A 19,260-nucleotide genomic window follows, 5' to 3' on the forward strand; every position below is an offset into this window, starting at 1 on the left:
CTACATGCTTCCTCCCACATTACCCTGTGCATTTCTTATCAGGGGCTTTCCAGTCTAATCACTCACACAGACAATGAGGGGGTCACTTTTGATTTATTTTTTCCTCCTGCCTTTCAGATGGTGACAGAGATTTGTCAGTGAGACTGACAGGGGTGGCTGTAGCTCAGCTGGCAGAGCAGGTCAGCCACTAATCAGAAGGTCGGTGGTTCGATCCCAGGCTGCCTCCTGGCTGCATGCCAAATATCCTTGGGCAAGATACTAACCCCATGTTTGCCTACTGGTGGTGGTCAGAGGGCCCGGTGGCGCCAGTGTCCGGCAGCCTCGCCTCTGTCAGTGTGCCCCAGGGCAGCTGTGGCTACAATGTAGCTTGCCATCGCCAGTGTGTGAATGTGTGTGTGAATGGGTGAATGACTGAATGTAGTGTAAAGCGCTTTGGGGTCCTATGGACTAGAAAAGCGCTATACAAATGCAGGCCATTACCATTACCAGTGAACACCTTCTTTTAATCACTTCAAAGTGAAACTACGTAATGTGGTGTTGCCCCAAGTTCTCTGTTACAAATCTTTCTTATTATGTTGCTCTATGATAAATTTGTTCATGTAGTTAGTAATAATATAAAAAATCAACTGGTTCTTGGTCAAATACAACCTCTTGCATTAAATATCCAGAATAAACACAGGTTTTGCATATGTCACTGTGTACATGAGCGGTTGTGTAAAGAGAATCCCACTTATCCACACCCACCGTCAGAATGCACAGAGTGATAAAGGTGCACCTGATATTACTGATAATGCTATTTGTGTGTTCATTTGTCAATAGTGTTTTCATATTTGTACAAGGAGAAACACCTACCTTTATGATGTTTCTCTTCTACTAAACACAAAGAATCACCTGTTTAGTTCATCCCAAGTGTTGATCATCAATAGGATAATTCCCCACTTCAGAACTGAGTGACAGGTCACAATCCTCATGTTCTTTAAAAAGAATAAACAGATACTGTATCCCACCCTGAATGTTATGTAAAACAAGTCATCTGTCAATATGTCAGTTTGACTGAATTATATAACTTGAGAATGAATTTCTCAAGCTATATAATTCTTGAAATGCTGGAATCAAGAGTAGACTGGATACTATTGAGCAATGTTTCTGCATTGTAAATAAACAGATATAAAGCCATAAAGGTATCCATCTATCTGTCCTTCAAAAATTAGCAGGGCTGGAGCCTGTGCAAGCTAATGGGTGAGGAGCAGGTCACGCTCTTACAAACTGCTACTAAGCACAATGTCTTAAAAAACAAAAACAAAAAATGGTTTTGTAATACTATTTGAAAAGAATATTGACTTATTTTAACATTTTAAGCCCCATGAATAAACATTTTGTTATTTTCATATGGGATATATGTTTAGCAATAAAGCATTTCTATCTAACTTTACCACTAAAATTTACAATGTCATGCAAATATAGCTTCCCTTCCTTTGAGGATGTTTTCCAGTAATAAAGCCTGTAATGTCATTCAAGTTCAAGTATCTCGGGGTCTTGTTCGCGAGTGATGGGAGAAGGGAGCCGGAGATCGACAGACAGATTGGGGCTGCAGCTGCAGTAATGCGGACGTTGCACCGGTCCGTCGTGGTGAAGAGGGAGCTGAGTGTAAAAGCGAAGCTCTCAATTTACCGGTCGATCTACGTCCCTACCCTCACCTATGGCCACGAGCTGTGGGTAGTGACCGAAAGAACGAGATCGCGGATACAAGCGGCAGAAATGAGCTTCCTCCGAAGGGTGGCTGGCCTCTCCCTTAGAGATAGGGTGAGAAGGTCGGCCATCCGGGAGGGGCTCAGAGTAGAGCAGCTGCTGCTCCACATCGAAAGGAGCCAGCTGAGGTGGTTCGGGCATCTGACAAGGATGCCCCCTGGGCGCCTCCTGGGTGAGGTGTTCCAGGCATGTCCCACCGGGAGGAGGCCCCGGGGAAGACCCAGGACACGCTGGAGAGATTATATCTCTCGGCTGGCCTGGGAACGCCTTGGTATTCCCCCGGACAAGCTGGAGGAGGTGGCTGGGGAGAGGGAGGTCTGGGCCTCTTTGCTTAGGCTGCTGCCCCCGCGACCCGACCCCGGACAAAGCGGATGACGATGGATGGATGGATGGATGTCATTCATACTTTATCACAGCTACACACCTTTTGTTTAATCCGTTTTAATGAGTTTCACCTCTGATTTGGTGTTTACGTCAGTGTTTATGGTGCTGTGCAAAGGTCTTGAGCCACCCTTCATTTCTTAATATTTGAAAAATAGGTGCAGAGATTAATTAAACTGCACTTTGAGTTGTTTTTACAGTATTTTCTCATCTACGTTCACTACATCTAATCCTTGCATCTTACTGACACACCTGTTTCACTCTCCAGCTCAATTTCTCTGCCTAGCCATCTGATACAAGCCCTGTTCTCCTTCCTCAGTTTCCAGTCTCACAAACAACTCACTATAAACCTTTCTTTTTTTTTTTTTGTTACCTCTCTCTTTGCCATACACTTAGCCTTCCAGTACTTTGCCTCTCCCACTTTTTCTTTGAATACTTTCCTGTACTTCCTGTCCTTTTTCCTCTGTTCAGAGTTTACACCAAACACCTTCGTGCAACAACACTACAGCTGTACTTTTCCAGCTATTTATAGTAACTTTCCCTACCACACAGACCCTGTCCCAACTTCTTCCTGAACCCTGTGCAACATTTTTCCTTATTCTTCCTTATTTAACTTCCATGTTTTTATCTTTGTCAGTCGCTTCCTTTTCATGGATTCCAGAGTGATCCTACAGACCACCAACAAACAAAAATGGTCATGAATAGGACTAGATCAAACCCAAGTTTAGTTGGGTCATAGTTTGGTCCCGCCTTCACTGTTGTGATTGGTGTGGGGGTAGGGACAGGCGTAGGGCGTCGGGGGGTTCCCCGGAGGCAGCTTCCTTGGGGGGCTCAACCCGGGGTAGCGGTCATGTCCGGTTGGGGGCTCTTTTGGCTCTCGGGTGACTGTTTCCTCGTGGCTGCGTGCAGCGGGGCTAGGGGAGGGTCTGTGCTGACGGACGTGGGTTACTGACCTGGTAGCCTGTCTGCCCCTGGGTGGGTCCGGGATGGGCGTGAGGTTCTGGGGGCGCTCCGTCTCTGGGCTGGGCCCTGGCCGGGCCTCGGGGCCTTGGGTCCTGGTTTGTGTGTTGCCGGGGTTGTGGGCGGGTGGATGCTTGGGGGCCCATCCCTGGCGCAGGGTGCCGCCGGTGCGTTGAGCCGCCTGGGGGGCTCTTCAACTGGTGGGGGAGATTGTCACACCTTGCAGGAGCTTTCCTCTCCTCAGGAACTCTCTGCAGGAGGGGGAGATACAGGAGAGGTGGAGGAAGATCTCAGCCTGGGCGTCTATTGTCTCATGTAGTCTGGAAGATGAGTGGATGGTGGGGTGGGTGCAGTTTTCTCTGTGGTGGGGTTGGGAGGACTATCCCGGGCTCTGTGGGGCCGGGGGGCGCTGCTGTGCTGGGCCCCAGTCTGGATGGGCCTGGGCCCCCTTTCCCTGGCGGGTCGCGGAGTATGGGGGTGCCTACTGGGGTCACCGGGGGAGCTGGCCCCAGGGAGGGGTCACCTGCCCCTCCCTTCCTTCCCTCCCCATCGCCAGCTGCCTCCCTCTTCCCGCTCCACCACAACCACCCACACATGCAGGGCCTTGGAGTAGGGGTATGTCACCAGGATGCAGAGGAGGCTATATTCCTAAATGTGCTTTGCACCATAATCTATCACTGTGTGAATGACTGATTTTCGTCCCCTATAGTCGCACCCTGAATTCATGCATTTCCAGCACAGACATTTGAAGACTTTGGTTTTGTGCTTTGTGAATTATGTGGGAATGTTAGAAATGTTCTTGTGTTATGTAACTTTGTGTCCACTTTTCTTTCATTTACCAAGTCAGCATTTCCATAGTTTTCCATTGGTAACATGAATTGTACCAGAGACAAAAGTGTCCATGATAAAACAAATTTATTTCGTCATTTCTTTTTCACATTTTCCTAAAAAATTCCACCATTACAAACAATTGCTAAGGTGATTCATAAAAAATACATATGTTTTCTCAAATTTTCTCTCCAACAAAGCATTGAATAAAGTGCACTGTACAAAATACATCCCTACTTCACTTTTCTTGATACAGCAAACAATGTGATACATTATTTAAGTCCTTCTTGATTCAGGTCGCAGTAATTTAACAGTTTTCTGCTTGTTTTAATTTCATACTGCAGTATATTATAACATTTATTTTCAAGTAAGCTTGCAGTGCTGCAGAAAGTTGCATCCAGGATCCAGTGCAATGACACCAACAATGCTGTAGAAACCTTACACACCTTTGAACTTGTTGTGTTGGTAAAATTAAAATTAAATTAAATTATCAGCATAGACATACACAAACATTAAAAAAAACCCACAATTCTGATAAATAAATATTATGCAAACGCATCACCTCCATTAACCTCAAAGAGAACCTCAGACAACAAAACATCTCAGTGTAATTTAAAAAAGAATACGTAACACCATCTCCATATAAAAAATTGTTTGTCTCTATATACAGATTTTTAATATTTTATTATTTTCATTCTTTTTCTGCAAAAGTTGATTCGGTTCATCTGGACGTAGCGTCTTCAGTGGGAGAAACATTTCGTCACTCATCCAAGAGACTTCTTCAGTCTCAGCTGACTGCAGGTTTCCCCAATCTTAGAAACAATACTGTTCTTCTTCTTTTTTTTTTGACTCTCAAAAGAGTTTTCAGTTTATTTCTTTAGCAGTATTGTAGAACATCCCTGTCCTTCAGTAATGTGACACAAAATAAATACACATAGTCAGGTTTAAATTTGAATAAATTACTTTTGCTCTTCAGACTTAAGCTGAACATTCACTGTGTGATTTTTGGCCCCATTTTGAGACGACTTTTCAGTCGTGCGACCATTTTGGGGATCAGCCCAATTTTCTTCTTAATCGTGTGCCGTGCATCATGTATTAAACGAAAAGCGATTAACACGACTAACACGACCAGTGTGAGCACTCAGGTCGCATCACAGCATCGGGCCTTATAGTGTGAGACCCTGCATCGTGACCTACAAACTTCTAACCCCTGCGATTCAGTTTGAGCAGGAGCTGAATAACACACAGTGTATGCCCAGCTTTATACGTTCACTTTGTAACTTCCAGAACGCTTTCTACATGCTCTGTGGAACCACACAAAATAGAGGAACATCATAAGAACCCAGTAGCATACGTAGGCTACACAGCCATAAATAAGAAATCTAGTTTCCATTTTTTTAGCCTCAGTTGACCAGTCCTCTTTGCTTTCTTTGTAGATGGTGTAACCAAGTCCACTTAATAAAATGGCAGCCCACACCGACAGGGGAAGGAGTGGAATGTAGTTACCAACCATCTTACGCCTGCCCGATGTTCCCCAGCTGCTTTTGTTCATCGTGAGAATGGCAAAGTACTTAGCAGGCAGCAAACTGGTCATGTAGAGAGCTGAGTAAAGTGACATAAACACCATCACCATGTTTCTCCGCAGGATGCAGGCGTAGGCTGCTTTCACCAGCCCGATAAGCTGGATGCAGCACAGAACCCAGAGGATGTCCCACAGAGTGCCTGTCCAAAACAGCTGGATTATGGTGGCCGTGACAAAGAAGGGGAAAATACCTGATACGATGGACTCATAGGTCATCCAGAGATGGTGCTTGTGCCACCACATTGCATTGTAGAGCCACTCCCGGAAGTAAGATTTTGTCCAGCGAGTCTGTTGGTTGAGCCAGCGAAGGAACTGAGCGGGTGTTTCTGTGTAGCATTTTGAGCGAGCAGTGTATCTGAAGAAAGGGGGTAAAAAATAGACCTTTAGAACCTGCTTGTTTGATGTTGTAGGATCATTATTGTAGCTACTGAGCTTTGTTGGGTCCTATTATGTAATTTCTGTGCCTAATAATATCTAGAAAACATACTTAGTGGCATAGCCCATGCTCAGCATACGGTTGGTGAGATGCCTGTCATCACCAAATGTACAATGAGTTCCCAGAAACATTTGATTGTACCACGATTCCAGAAACTGCTGAAGGATATCATTTCTATACAGACCTGCATGAACAAGTACAAGAAATGACAAATTCAAAAGATGTTGGTTACAATGAGTTACATCAATGCTTTTAAGCCTTTAATATAATACTATTTAGCTAGAAAAGAGTTCCCTTACCTAAAGGGCCACTAATGCAGGACACACAGTTGAAGAAGGACTGGCAGGACCTTTCGATGTTGAAAGCCATCCAGTACCTGAGACTGCTCATGAAGCTGATGTAAGAGTCTTTAAGGTTGAGGATCATCACATCCCCTCCTACAGCCCCATACTTGGGATTACTCTCCAATACCTTGCACAATTCCACCGTGGCCAAAGGGTCCAGCTTCGTATCTGAATCACACACCTGAGAAATGAGACATAACGTCATTGAAAATTGGAAACATTTCATTTTTATTTTCATAAAAAAATAAGAAAGAAAACACTTAAGTAAAAGTAGATACCTGCATGTAATCAACCGATGACCCCAGGGCTTTAAATGCTGTGTACATCACCTCCCGCTTGCCTCCCCACTTCTGCATGATGCACACACATCTCTTGGTCTGGATCAGGCGCTCTACTTCTTTTCTCTGTGGATCCTCTCCTACCACATAATCAGAACCCCCTTTAATGCCCATTGCTGAGCCATTTTCTTCATCATGTTGGACCTGGGTGGGATCCCAGGTATGATAGTTGTTATTCCATACATAGTAGCCCGGATCCTGGTCTGCAAACACCTCTTTGAACATGTCCATCATATACTGGTCATCATCTGAATTCCCATCTATCACCATGATGATGCGCAGCAGCTCAGGGGGATACTTGAGGGCCCTGATTGAGTTCAAGCACTCTCTGAGATAAACAGGGTCCTCTTGGTAAGCCGATATAGTAAAACCGATTGTTTTGGTATAGGAGCATGGTTTTGTTCGAGATTTCATTCGCTGGTGCTCAACAAAGGCAAAAAAGCTCTGGACCAACACATGGAGTGAGAGTAGGAGTCCATAAATGCCAAAGGAGATGATGCCATACATGGACGACACCAGCTGATAGCCCTGAACGTAGGCCCACACCATCACACCCAGGACGGCCAAAGCAAAGACAAAAGTGAGGATGGCGCGGATTATTGAACCCAGCTTCTTCAATAAAGGTTTTAGCTCCATTTATTTCACCTAAGGAGACACAGACAACACATATCAGTAAAGTTTTAAATACAGTCAAGAAAGCTTGTCAGTCAAAATGTCAACACATTGCAGTGAAAGATGTTTTCTGTTTAGCAGCACATGACAAAAATCGGTTAAAGACTGAAACTTTTCTGAGCAGATCTCTTTGTCATACCTTTAAATTTATCCATTGGAATATACACAGACACTCAGACTGGGAGAAAAAGAATTCAGTGAAAACAACTGTTTTATGCAAAACGTTTGTGGGACTCATTACCAATCTACAGTCAGGGGTGAAATACACCACAGAATTTATCTATAATTGCACTGTATTAACCAGTGATCAAGTTATCACGGCTGATAATCCTAGAAGGTGTTATCAAAAGAACTGTGCCCTATTGTGCGAAAGCATACGGAAAAAAGTGATACAACATATATATGTATATAGAAATAACAATTTGCTGAAGTAACTGATCAGAATTTTTGTTTAATTTTAATGTATCTAATTCTATTTTATATATAAAACTTTCAATATAGGATAATACTATATACTATTATTATACCACTTAAGTCGAATGTTAGTTTCCAAGCAAAAACAAATAATAATAATAATAATAATAATAATAATAATAATAATAATAATAATAATAATAATAAGAGCATGAATAAAATAATGAAACCACATATTTTTTAACCCTACCTGATGTTAACACTGGCTTCATGTAGAATTATGTGATATCCACCCGGAGTTCTCTTTGTCTCAGAACTTGGTTTGAAATGCATGAGTTTTAAAGTGTAGTGTAGGAGAGGAGGGGGCCTCCTTTTTTTTTCACGCTCACGCAACCTCGCTGAGTCAGTCGTGCGTCAGGAGCAAGGCGGTGGTCCATTTAACGTGAGGGCATCACTGTGCAGATTGCATACAGCTGTTATGTTTTCTTTCTTTACCATGGAGATGTGTAGAGAGTGACCTCCGACCATGCTGCCGTTTGCTGTAAAGAAGGGAATTCCCAAGCTTCCCATTATAGGAGCATTTCACAGATGCTCTGCGGAGCAAAGAACCGACGTTTGGTGCGAACATTATTTATCTGTTTACTTATTGTTGTTGTTTTTTAAAAATATATATTTAACTCTTTTTTTAATTGTTAATGTGTTATAAGTGTAATCCAAAATGTCATAAATCTAATGTATGAAAAATCTCTAGCCGTTTTATTGTTGGTGACAATCAACTGATAAATGTAATCAGTCAAAGCCTATCAATGAGACCGATCTTAACTTCAGTTACAATGACAATTCATCTTACAATGATCTGCAGCTTGCAGATAGAAGCTTTCCATCCACTAACAGTGTAAAAACCATATCAGGCTGTTCGAAGCTGTAAGCTGAAAATCCTTTTTATGTTTTTATGTTTTACAGAAGCTGTTGTTACCGTGTGTGCAGCATTTTCGCTCATTTAAGGGTTTGTTCACAGTTAGATGTTGCCCTCTTGTGGTTCTTTTCTGAAACTCCACACGTCAAGTTAAAAAAAAAGGGTTGAGGCTGTGATTTAAATTAACAATGTATATGATACCAGTTACATTGCGCTATGTTTTCATATTAAAAGAACCTAAAATACTAAAAAAACAAAACAAACAAAGTAAAGAAAACAGCATATGGGATCATAAAAATACAGTTGCTGTTTGCTTTAACAAGACTGCTAATGATGAATATTTGCAACATGTCATATTGACCTGCCTTTAAAATGAGGCTCCAAGGTGAGGATGTCTAATTTTGGTAAATGCTGCCAGCTCTCACTCCTCTGTGTGTGTGTGTGTGTGTGTGTGTGTGTGTGTGTGTGTGTGTGTGTGTGTGTGTGTGTGTGTGTGTGTGTGCGTGTGTGTGTGTGTGTGTGTACACTTGCACACACATGCACACACACACACTATACACACACACTATGTGACACTCACTCCTCTGTGTCACAACTGAAAACAGTCTGCCCTCTCTGAAGAAGAAAACTCTCCCAGATGATTTATTCCACAGCTGCCTACAACTCTTGATTTAAACATGATCACATCCCTGGAGAGTGTCTTTAAGGGAACTCTGTTGACCACTCATGATGGTCCACACCCTCTGAGCTGGCCGTAGCCATCAACATGCCCAAATAGCAGCCACAGGGACGTTGATGTCACACAGGGAGCCCATGCGTGCTTAGGGCTGGTGAACAAGCTTCACTTAATGGTTATGTTTTTGAATCTTTCCAACAATGTGCTGCAGATTTATTGGTTCAAACAGAAACTTCTTCAAACAATGCTCCTGATTTAAACTTCTCCTAAAGTCCAGCTGTATATGGCAATACTTGTGTGCCAATGTCTCATATGATACTGATTTATGATATCAGTGTATGCATTAAGCTGTGTTTTTATGATTTTGTCAGTTCAATTTATCATCTCTATTAAATGTTTTTGTTATTATATATTAAGATGGACACATTTAGAGTTCATGAAAGCTTTTCACATGTTACTTTTATTCCACTCAGCTCCTCAGTTTTTTTCCTTTGCTTCCCATCCCTTTTCATAACCGAGCTTATTTGAAAAGATCATGGCTAAACTGGTGGTTTCTTCTATCATATGCCTGACTAATCCTTACAGTTACTGATGGTTAAACTGCATTAGTTTGTGGCCACATCAAGAATGTGTCCTCTAAAGCGCACTGCAGAAGGATGAAGATGCCTTTACCAACCTGCCATAACCTCTAAGTAGCTCATAAACATGGTTTCTGGGGTTCCAGATGGATTCAAAACACAGACAGCTGTGTTGCCAGAATAAACATATCGACCAGGATCATGCTTTCTAAAAAACATGTCAGCCCCCACATGCCATGTAGCATTTGTTTTATGGGGGGGGGGGGGGGGGGGGGGCGCGTTGTAGGGAGGCTACGAGGAGGATAAAAGTCCTCAGAAACCTTGTTAGGTCCCGGTCTTTATGTGGTGGTCAAGCAAGTGCCTGGTGACTCACTCAGCTGCTCTGCGCCACACCCAGGAAACCGAAATCCACTTAAATCATTTCAGGATTTTCTAATCGAGCATTCCCATGTGTGCACCTGATGCTGTGCTGCTGTGACAGATGCTTACTTCTTTAGCTGATAGCTTAACATTAACGCTAAACCGATACATCATGAAACTGACTGTACCACATTTGCAGCAGCACTCTACTATAATCAGTGATTATGGAGAGTCGCCCTGTGTGCAACATGCTTTACAGTTTCAACCCACAGAGAGGAGTGTGGCGGCGTATTTTGCTCTTTGTGATTTATTGTTGCCTGACTTTAAGTGCTCGGTTTGCTTCTTAACTACTAAGACATCCCTGAGCATGAAACTTGGATGCCTATTCATTGTAAAGCCATTTTGAATCAGGGCTTGTAACTGCAAATGCTGTGACGGCATGTGAGGCTGCTAGATGTGTCACACACTGCATAAAATTCCTGCGTGACATCTTGATTTACGGTCTTACATACTAAAGTTTGAATTACACACAAGTGGGCTTTTCAAAGCCAAATACTTTGGACACACTTGTTTTAGCACATTGCCTGTCACTTTACTGCTAGGTAAGGTCTAAAAGAGAACTCGTATGTCTGGGAAAATATTAAGCACAAGGCAGACACGTGTTCTCTTTTTAGAAACTTCAAATGACGCACAAACAGACATATATGTACACACCACACATCATGTAGATGACTTTACTGAAATTAACCAGCTGGCATGAATCTTTTCTGTTCATTCAGATGCCATTGTGTTCTTAATCCAGGAAACATAATTGCAAACTTTTGTGTACACCCCAGGCTTGTTCCTCTGTGCACAGCCGTGCCCCCATGACACAACTCCCTGGAGCTCTCCGTCGCACATCAATGGGCCCCCTGAGTCACCCTGGAGTTAAAATAAATGATTTTTCAGTGGTTCAACCTTTTTATCACAGCGCATAAACATTTCCTGTTTTGATCTTACCTGGCAGGAGTCCTTCCCTCCCTCCAGATATCCAGCACAGATCATGTTTTCAGTAATTTGGAAAGGATATGCGTTAAAGCAGGTGTCATCACTCAGGAGAGGGACCTCCAGGCACTGCAGCTTATCTGGGTATCTTGCTGCAAAGACACAAACAGATCAATATCTTTAAAAATACCTGAGTTGACTGCCTGTTCAAGCAACACAGATAGGCCGTATAGCACAGTTTAACTTACAGCCCTCATCGCTGGGACGAAGATTCCCCCATCCTGAGACCTGGCACACTGTCCCCTCACTGGCACACCTTGAAGGAAGCACAGCAGGACGCACGTAGCTGCTCAGAGCGGCAGGTCGACTCAGTTTGATCAGCATGATGTCGCTGTCCTGTGTACGGGAATCGTAGTCAGGGTGGCGAATAAACTCAGCAGACATGATGTGCTGTTCAGTCCCATCAGGTTCCCAGATGTTGTGCTCCCCCAGACGAATTTCTAGATTTGAGCTGAAAGAACAAAGCCCACTTTGAGAGTTTCTTACACCCGACTTCATTTTAAAGTTTAAAGCTGCTTGGATTCAGGCTTGATGGGGATTGTGTGCCTTACTTTGGTTTGCAGTGTGCAGCAGAGAGCACCCACTCATCAGAGATAAGAACCCCCCCACAGAAGTTGTACCCAGTGAAGAGTGACACTTGGTAGGGCACAGAGTTCTTGGGGCACTCATATCCTCCAACAATCTTGTTATCTCCTTCCAGCGCAACTGTAGAGTAAAAAAAATACAATTAAATAAGTGGCAAAATCAGAAAATTATTTTATCAGTGATTCGGCATCCTATCCTTAACACTTGAGTGTTCGTCATTTGAATCTATAAATTAGATTTTATACCTGCCCCTCCAGAGAGAATCAGGAGAAGGAAAAGCTTCATGCCTTCTGTTTTTCTCACTGGCAGATCAATGTACCCTAATTCTCCTGGTTTCAGGTATTTCAGTCCCTCTTATCTGTCTTTTCTCAGGGCCACCAGAGGCACGCCTCAGACACTAAACAGGTGTTACATTTCCCCAGTGATACTGTGCTTGAAGTACACTATATAGGAGAAACAAAACAGCAGTTCAATACAAGTTAGAACATAGCTTGGATTAGGAAACAATGTGAGTGCTACACTTTACAGTGTGCATTCTTGTTTATTTCCTTTGTGCTGCATTACGTGAGCATGTTTAAAGCTCACTTTTGCCTAAATACATTTTCTTCACAGAACAGTCATGTGACATTATACTTTTTATTGCAGGTTTATCATAAATTGAATACTTTACATGACATGCACTGCCTTCAAGTGACCCACAGAGTGACGTCAATGGAAGTTATGACTGTGCATGTGGGAGAAGCTCATGTGGTTACAGATGCTCACGTACCATTTTTCAGCACAAAGACAGCAAAAAATGCATGTAAAGAGAACTAAGGTGGCAATATTTAACCTATAAATGTTAGCCTTTTTCATTTAAGGTAGAATAAGAAATTTGTTGCCTGGAGATGAGTGTCAGGGGGGATTTGTGACTGAATGACAGCAGCAAGAGAGAAAGGGAAGGTTTACAAGATGGTAGTGATATTATTATTGCATCTAAGGATAATAGCTGCATATAGGACAGAAAGAACTGCATTATCCTGCTAGCAGAGTTTCAGATCTTTGCAAACATCTGGACAGACAGCACGCTAACACAAAGTTAGCAAAGGAACCATGGTGTGTGGTTAGGGTTGCCAACCGTCCCTTAAAATACGGAATCGTCCCGTATTTCGAAACAAAAGTACACGTCCCGTATTGAGCTAATAAGGGACGCACTTTGTCCCGTAATACAGTGAGAATCAAAAGTAGTCTATAACTTTTAATGGAATTAACGCTTTGTTTGAAAACATAATTCCCAGCCCCTCTCCTGCTTTGTGACCAATGAGCTGACAGCACACTTACGCGTATGACAATTCAGATTACCACTCATCTCATTGGTCGAGGAAAGGTCGCTTACGGAGAAAATACCGGAAGACAACAAATGACCACAACAAGAAGCATGGCCAACAGGGAAACAAACGCCGACACGGCGGTGCAAGTCTCGGACGACAGTACACCTAAAGCTGGGCAAACACTGTGCGATTTTTTTCAGTCACGTTATTCAGCTCCTGCTCAAACTGCACGATTGACTCGCAGTTGGTAGGTCACGATGCAGGTCTCACACTATACCGCCCGATGCTCTGATGCGACCTGAGTGCTCACACTGTGCCTCCATAAAATGAAGGTTATAACAGAAAATCTGTCGCGCTCTCTCTCTCTCCGTCTTACACTCACACAGACACACCACCACCATCAACTTTGCTAAATTGCTAATGAAAAACATTGATCGGGCAGCTGTGATTGAGCAGCAATGTAAATCCAACTGTTTTCACGGTTGTTGTGGTCGTGATAATTTTGTGATGCCACATCGAAAAGGCTCGGATGAGCTTTCCAAAGTTCTACAAGTTGTGCCTCCATCGCTTGTGTCCAGATCACACGCTGCACAGCCGTGCTGCAACGTCTTTTACACCAACGTTTACGTGTTTGCGCGCGAGCAGTGTGAGCGGCTGTGATGAGACCCTCACGAGCGATTGATGATCGGGAGCTGGTCGTGAGGTGTTAATCACTTCTCGTTACCCCACGTATACTACACGATGCACGATGAAGGCCAAAATCGGTCCGATCACTCAAAAAATCGGCTCAAAATGGGCCTAAAACTGCACAGTGTGAGCCCAGCATTAGAGCAGCAATGTTTGTTCCCCTCAGAGAAAGGGAAGAATGGGAAAAGGAAAACACCTGGCTGGAAAAAGTTAATATGGGCATGTGCAGTGAATATCAGCGCTATGTGGCCAGAAGTGTGATAATAGAATTTATTTTGTGTAATAAACAACTGCAAGGATAGATGATTACAACAAATAGATGACTAATACATAAAAGTAATACATAGATGAATAATGATGATGAGTTAAGATGCGTAATCATGGGAGCAAGTGGGTTTACAAACGGGAGCAGCTGATTAGCATTAGAAAAGCTGAAATAATATCTCAACTGAAGCCAATTGTACTAAATGCACTAAATGTGCACTGTTACAAGAATGTTTTTCTTTCTATTGTTTTCTATTATTTTAAGTTAAGCAGGACAGAGTTCTTTTAAAGAAAGATTTACTTATATTCTCAAAAGTTAAGCATGACAGGCTTCTGTTTAAGAAAGAGACCTGTTTTACTGTGTTAATGTTGTCATTTTGAGCTAAAAATAAATGGCTAAATGATCATTTGTTTCACATGTGTTCATATCACAAAGAATACACATCTACTTAAATCAAATTCAAGTCAAATGGTTAAAAAAATAATTTCACACACAAAAAAAGAGCTAGAAAATTCACCACACTGGGAAGGGTGAAGACAATTGGGTCGCCCGGCCCTGGCCACGAGGTGTCCCTTATTTATTTTTCAGGGAGTTGGCAACCCTATGTGTGGTGCTGGTGTCACAACTGAAGAAACTGAGTGTACGCAGACGTTTCCACACTAGCATCACAGTGACAATCGCTTTGAAGTCCCTTTGAGCTGCTTTTCAACTTTGGTTGGGTTTTTTTGTAAGTTTTGTGGTCACACATAGACCCCCAATAAAGATCAAAGGTGTGTCCTCATTAGAAAACGGATTGTGTTTTGTTTGTGGGACTGGTTATTATGTTAGAATGCATTTCAGGTCATGTTACAGAATACAGAAGGTAAAAGTAATCTAATAGGTAGTGTACCAAGTAACTTTCTCTGGGGAGCAATTAAGCAACAAACTCCATTACTTTTAAGAGAAGTAGGCCTATAAGGAATGTGTAATACACAACTTTTATTGAATGATGATAAAACCCCACTTCACTACTTCAATACCCCAATGTTGGTAGTGAAGGAGGACGTGCAGAAGGTTGGTGGACAGAGAAAGATTCTAGCGATCGGGTGTAATGTGGGCAGTTGGCTTCTAAAGGAAAAAAGGAAGAAGAACAAGTAGAAGAAGGACTGAAATGTCACCTTTTGACCTTTAAAGTATTCCTTTCATCTCTTCTTTTTAGTAATATCTACTAACACAGCAAATTAAAGAAGTAAATCTAGAAAATGTAAAGTAATCCTGTCTTGAAACTGTACAGAGTAGAATTTTCTGGCACAACTTCACGTACTTCCATCAAGAGACACAATTACAAGTTGGAGTATTAAGCTCTTGATACACAGTCTGTCTGGTTCCTTGGGAAATCAGTGAATCATTTTAATCTGTCCAGTTTAAAATATTAAACAAAAATATTAAGCCAACACTGCTGAGTCATAATTTCACAATAGAGATATACTGAAAAGCACAAAGCTCTGTTACTCATGTGTGAGCGTAGGTGTTTATCAGCACCAGACAGGAAAACATTGAAATGTTAGGGCCCATTTACCCAAACCCTGTGATTATACACTTAAGGTTAAAATATAACGCATTCCCATCCAGCACAGGCAGGTTCTTCACCCTGTCATTGCTATGAGACACTCGCATAGTCTGCTTCACTCCTCGTCCAACCTGTATCTTCGTTTCTTCTTTTTCTGACTGGAAACAGCTGCTTGGTTCTGCTGGTAGACTTACTGGACTTACTCACCAAAGTCAAAAACACATCAGGCTGCTTATCTGTTCCCCGATATGAGCAGCACTTTACCTCTTCTCGGTCTAGATTTTACAAGACCTACTGACAAATTTCATCGCAATATCAAAAGAAGTTACAACACTGCAAGACATCACAGCAACCCACAGTGGTATTTATTAGACTAAGTCCCAAAGTCGCTGATTTAACTGTTGGAAAGTTTCAAATCTGTGACAGCCTCACATATGATAGCCAGATGCCTGTTTAGTTGCACATCTGCAAGACATCATTCAGGATGTGATCAGCTGGATGAATTAAGTAATTAAGAAAGGAAAAAAAAGTTCACTGCTGCTTTCTCTGCAGCCTAAGACTGTCATTGACCTCCAGTTATTTCCAACACCGCAGCATCTGTTTTTCCACATTTGCTACCCTAACGCTTGCTTAGATTATATGGAAAGCATAAAAACTTCCATTTATTTCACCATCTGGCACTGCCTGCATAACCACTTCCGGTTCCCCTAATCCCGTTCCACTTTACCTCAAAACACTCTCAGACGGACAAGACAGAGAGCACTGTGTCAGATCTGTATGACTTATGCAGTGCCATGCTTGTTTTCTGTCAGACAGAGCTGAGGTTGAGTATTCATATTCACTAGGTCTGCTGAGGGGGACTGCGGTTTAAAGTGGGGACGAATGTAAGGAAGTGGTTTTGGTTACTGAGGTGCAGCTTTTTTCCCTGTGTGTGGTTTATTTGTGGAAAAAAAAATAACATTTCCTACCCTTATGAGCAAAAACAGTTGGCACGGGTTTTGACTCAAAAAACAAAATTCCTGACCTCTCCGCACAAGTGAGATGAGGGTTTGATTTCCAGTCAGCACCGCAATAAGATCAACAAACCTTTGAGGTTGCAAGACACAGCAGATTCCCACTGTTTGTGACTTTATGGCAGTGTAATGGAGGTGTAGAAGTTTCAACACTTATGTTCCCCCGTGAAACAACTCGGGAATTTACACATTCCTCTTTAGAGTTTAGAAAAGTTGCAAGGTCACACTGTTTTGCACTCAAAAGCAAAATACTGGGTGTATTACAGTGACGCTGGAAGCTGCAGTATGTCATTAGTACTTCACTATCCCACACACAAAGGCGCACACATGCACAGACAGGGAAAGATACATGTATAAATGTACATATATGTTTGGTGTGCCTTCCAGAACAGTTGCTCACAGCTGCTGTATTAAATAATAACCCCCCTCCCCAAACTTCAACAGTGGGCATCACACTCTGCTAAATCTATATTCTCCTTAAACCTCCACTGGTTGTTCTACACACCCAAATTGGTATTTGTGTGGCATACACATAATTGCAGGTTTGGTTGGTAAATCAAGCCTTGGGCTCTGAAAGCTTCCCTCAAACTATAGCCCTGAGATAGCTATTAATATCCTCTACAGACTCTAGCAAAATGCTTTGCCTTAAAGTTCTGTAACAAAACAGCACAGCAGAAAAATGGGGAAAACACACACACACACACACACAAACATTTTTGCAGAAAAATAGTGGATGCATTGCTCAAGAGAACCGTGATAAAATTAAACGCTGTCTAGACTTCAGCTAAAACAGGCATGTACTTTAGTTTTGGAGCTGAACAGCTTAATGTTGTGTTTAAGGGAGATGAAAAGATGCGAGCAGTTTCCTGTAGCTAATGGAATGAGTTTGGTCCGAGCATCAGGTATCGCTCACTGGGGATTTTTTTTTTACTTGCTAAATATTTATACACTCTGCTAGAAAAAGACAAAAAGAAAAGAAAATAGACTCATGGGTCCTCCCACACACTCAAATCAGGGTGTTGTTCTGAACACACGCAGCGACTGAGAGCACATACATCTTCACATACACGCACACATGTAGTGTTTCTTCCTCCCTCTGTCCCTCCCACAACTTTCTTTCATTTCTTCCTCCCCCTCACATCTGGACTTCTGGCAGGATCCAGTTCCTGTGTGATGTGTGTACATTAGAGGGGGACCCAGTTTCTGGGTTGGGCAGGTTCTAGCAGAAGTTTGAACTGTGTGAATCTGATCTGTGCAGGAGTTAAAACTCGTTGTGCTTTACTGTGAAAACAAGTTCACTTATTATAACCACCATTGTCTAGCTTGATGTTTTCCTGAATTATTAGTATCATCAGAGTTTCTTTTGGTGCTACAAATATTTGTTTTTGGGAGGGTATTTCAGGTTGATTCGGAGGATTAAAATCCGCTAGCAGCCAATTTAGAAAGCGGTATAGCTGCAACTTTAGAGTTAGGCCATGTGAAAGGTGAAGAGACAAAGTATTGATGCTCACACGATGAGCTCCTAAACATAAAACACAGATGTAGAAATGTGTGGATAGCAGAACAACAAAACCAAGAGTAGCGGGAGCCCATGTGGGAGGAAATATGAGTATGAATTTAAGCTCAGATGAACATCCCCCACCCCAAGTGAAAGGTAGGGCTTTACTCGGGGGATGTGAGACTGATTTTCATTGTCTGTGGCTAAAAGTTCCCTAGATCCACCATCTTGAACTTATTATATATATCTACTATTCAGCCCTCTTCTTCCTGAAACTTGATTAATTGGATATTGTCATAATTCAGTTTGATGGTCCAGATGTGGTTGATGTAAGCATAGAAAATAAGGTAAACTGATTTAAAGAATGACTGTTGATGAGTTCTCAGTTCTCGAAGCTCAAGAGTCACATAAAGTACAACAGAAAACACATAAAGTGCAAAGAAGAGGAACGTGCCAGATAGATGTCATGAATGAAATTGCTCTGGATTACAGTTTAGGTTTGCTCCAGGGTAGTTGTGTGAATTCCTCTTTTTTTTAAGGCATGTGATCAGGTCTAGAGTTGATTGCTGGTCCCATTCTCTTTTTTTTTTTGGCATATACACTAAATGTAAAATGCCTCAGAAATACATGGATTTCAATGATGTGTGACCAAAAGTGTTGCATCATATCCCAGTGTGTTTAACTTGAAAGTCCATCCAAAATTTACAAGTCAACAAACTGAAGTCTACTTAACAAGTAAAAGTTTGCTTATTTGATTCTAACAAGTTTATAACTGAAATATCCAAAATGCTTCCAGTATCAGGTTTTTTCTTTTGTTTGTTTTTTGCGGGTTGTTATCTACAGAAGCGCAACAGATACTGACAGATGCTGGAAGGCTGGAGATGCATATACCAACATGCAAAGATGTCAAATCAGTCAACAACACAGAGCAATTACACTTAACCACAAGCAAACATGAGCTCAACCTACGCAGAGAAAAACACATTACGCAGCAGGAGCCCAGGTGGGCGTATGAGAAGTCCAGGCTCCACTCCTTCTCAGGTAGTCATTTCAACAACCCACAATTTATACATTT

At 42.2% G+C, this 19,260-nt stretch overlaps 2 protein-coding genes across 2 annotated transcripts; both read right to left on the bottom strand.

Annotated features, from left to right (window-relative positions):
* Positions 1 to 3,988: 3,988 nt before the first annotated feature.
* has1 (hyaluronan synthase 1) lies at positions 3,989 to 8,025 on the bottom strand. The gene is made up of 5 exons (XM_086310476.1): positions 7,955 to 8,025; positions 6,559 to 7,263; positions 6,236 to 6,461; positions 5,988 to 6,120; positions 3,989 to 5,855 (listed from the first exon to the last, which is right to left on the bottom strand). Exons 2-5 carry the CDS (start codon positions 7,252 to 7,254, stop codon positions 5,180 to 5,182), a joined length of 1,731 nt encoding a protein of 576 aa, XP_086166602.1. The 5' UTR covers positions 7,255 to 7,263; positions 7,955 to 8,025; the 3' UTR covers positions 3,989 to 5,179.
* Positions 8,026 to 10,952: 2,927 nt separating this feature from the next.
* LOC147318508 (trypsin-3-like) lies at positions 10,953 to 12,249 on the bottom strand. The gene is made up of 5 exons (XM_086310478.1): positions 12,109 to 12,249; positions 11,830 to 11,983; positions 11,467 to 11,729; positions 11,234 to 11,370; positions 10,953 to 11,155 (listed from the first exon to the last, which is right to left on the bottom strand). Exons 1-5 carry the CDS (start codon positions 12,146 to 12,148, stop codon positions 11,006 to 11,008), a joined length of 744 nt encoding a protein of 247 aa, XP_086166604.1. The 5' UTR covers positions 12,149 to 12,249; the 3' UTR covers positions 10,953 to 11,005.
* Positions 12,250 to 19,260: the final 7,011 nt, after the last annotated feature.

The sequence above is a fragment of the Aulonocara sp. 'chitande type north' Nkhata Bay genome, linkage group LG11 (assembly GCF_057382095.1).
Source record: "Aulonocara sp. 'chitande type north' Nkhata Bay isolate Kocher_YH1m ecotype deep benthic linkage group LG11, A_spYH_male_GT1.1, whole genome shotgun sequence".
NCBI lineage: Eukaryota > Metazoa > Chordata > Actinopteri > Cichliformes > Cichlidae > Aulonocara > Aulonocara sp. 'chitande type north' Nkhata Bay.

What these genes read in the sequence shown, in the direction of transcription:
- has1 (XM_086310476.1), bottom strand. Translation starts at nt 7,254, where the DNA reads ATGGAGCTAAAACCTTTATTGAAGAAGCTGGGTTCAATAATCCGCGCC. An exon ending in CATCGGTTGATTACATGCAG is followed by an intron (nt 6,462 to 6,558) that starts GTATCTACTTTT and finishes CTCATTTCTCAG; the next exon opens with GTGTGTGATTCAGATACGAA. An exon ending in CTGCATTAGTGGCCCTTTAG is followed by an intron (nt 6,121 to 6,235) that starts GTAAGGGAACTC and finishes TTGTTCATGCAG; the next exon opens with GTCTGTATAGAAATGATATC.
- LOC147318508 (XM_086310478.1), bottom strand. Translation starts at nt 12,148, where the DNA reads ATGAAGCTTTTCCTTCTCCTGATTCTCTCTGGAGGGGCAG. An exon ending in GATTCTCTCTGGAGGGGCAG is followed by an intron (nt 11,984 to 12,108) that starts GTATAAAATCTA and finishes TTTACTCTACAG; the next exon opens with TTGCGCTGGAAGGAGATAAC. An exon ending in GAGGGAAGGACTCCTGCCAG is followed by an intron (nt 11,156 to 11,233) that starts GTAAGATCAAAA and finishes TTTTAACTCCAG; the next exon opens with GGTGACTCAGGGGGCCCATT.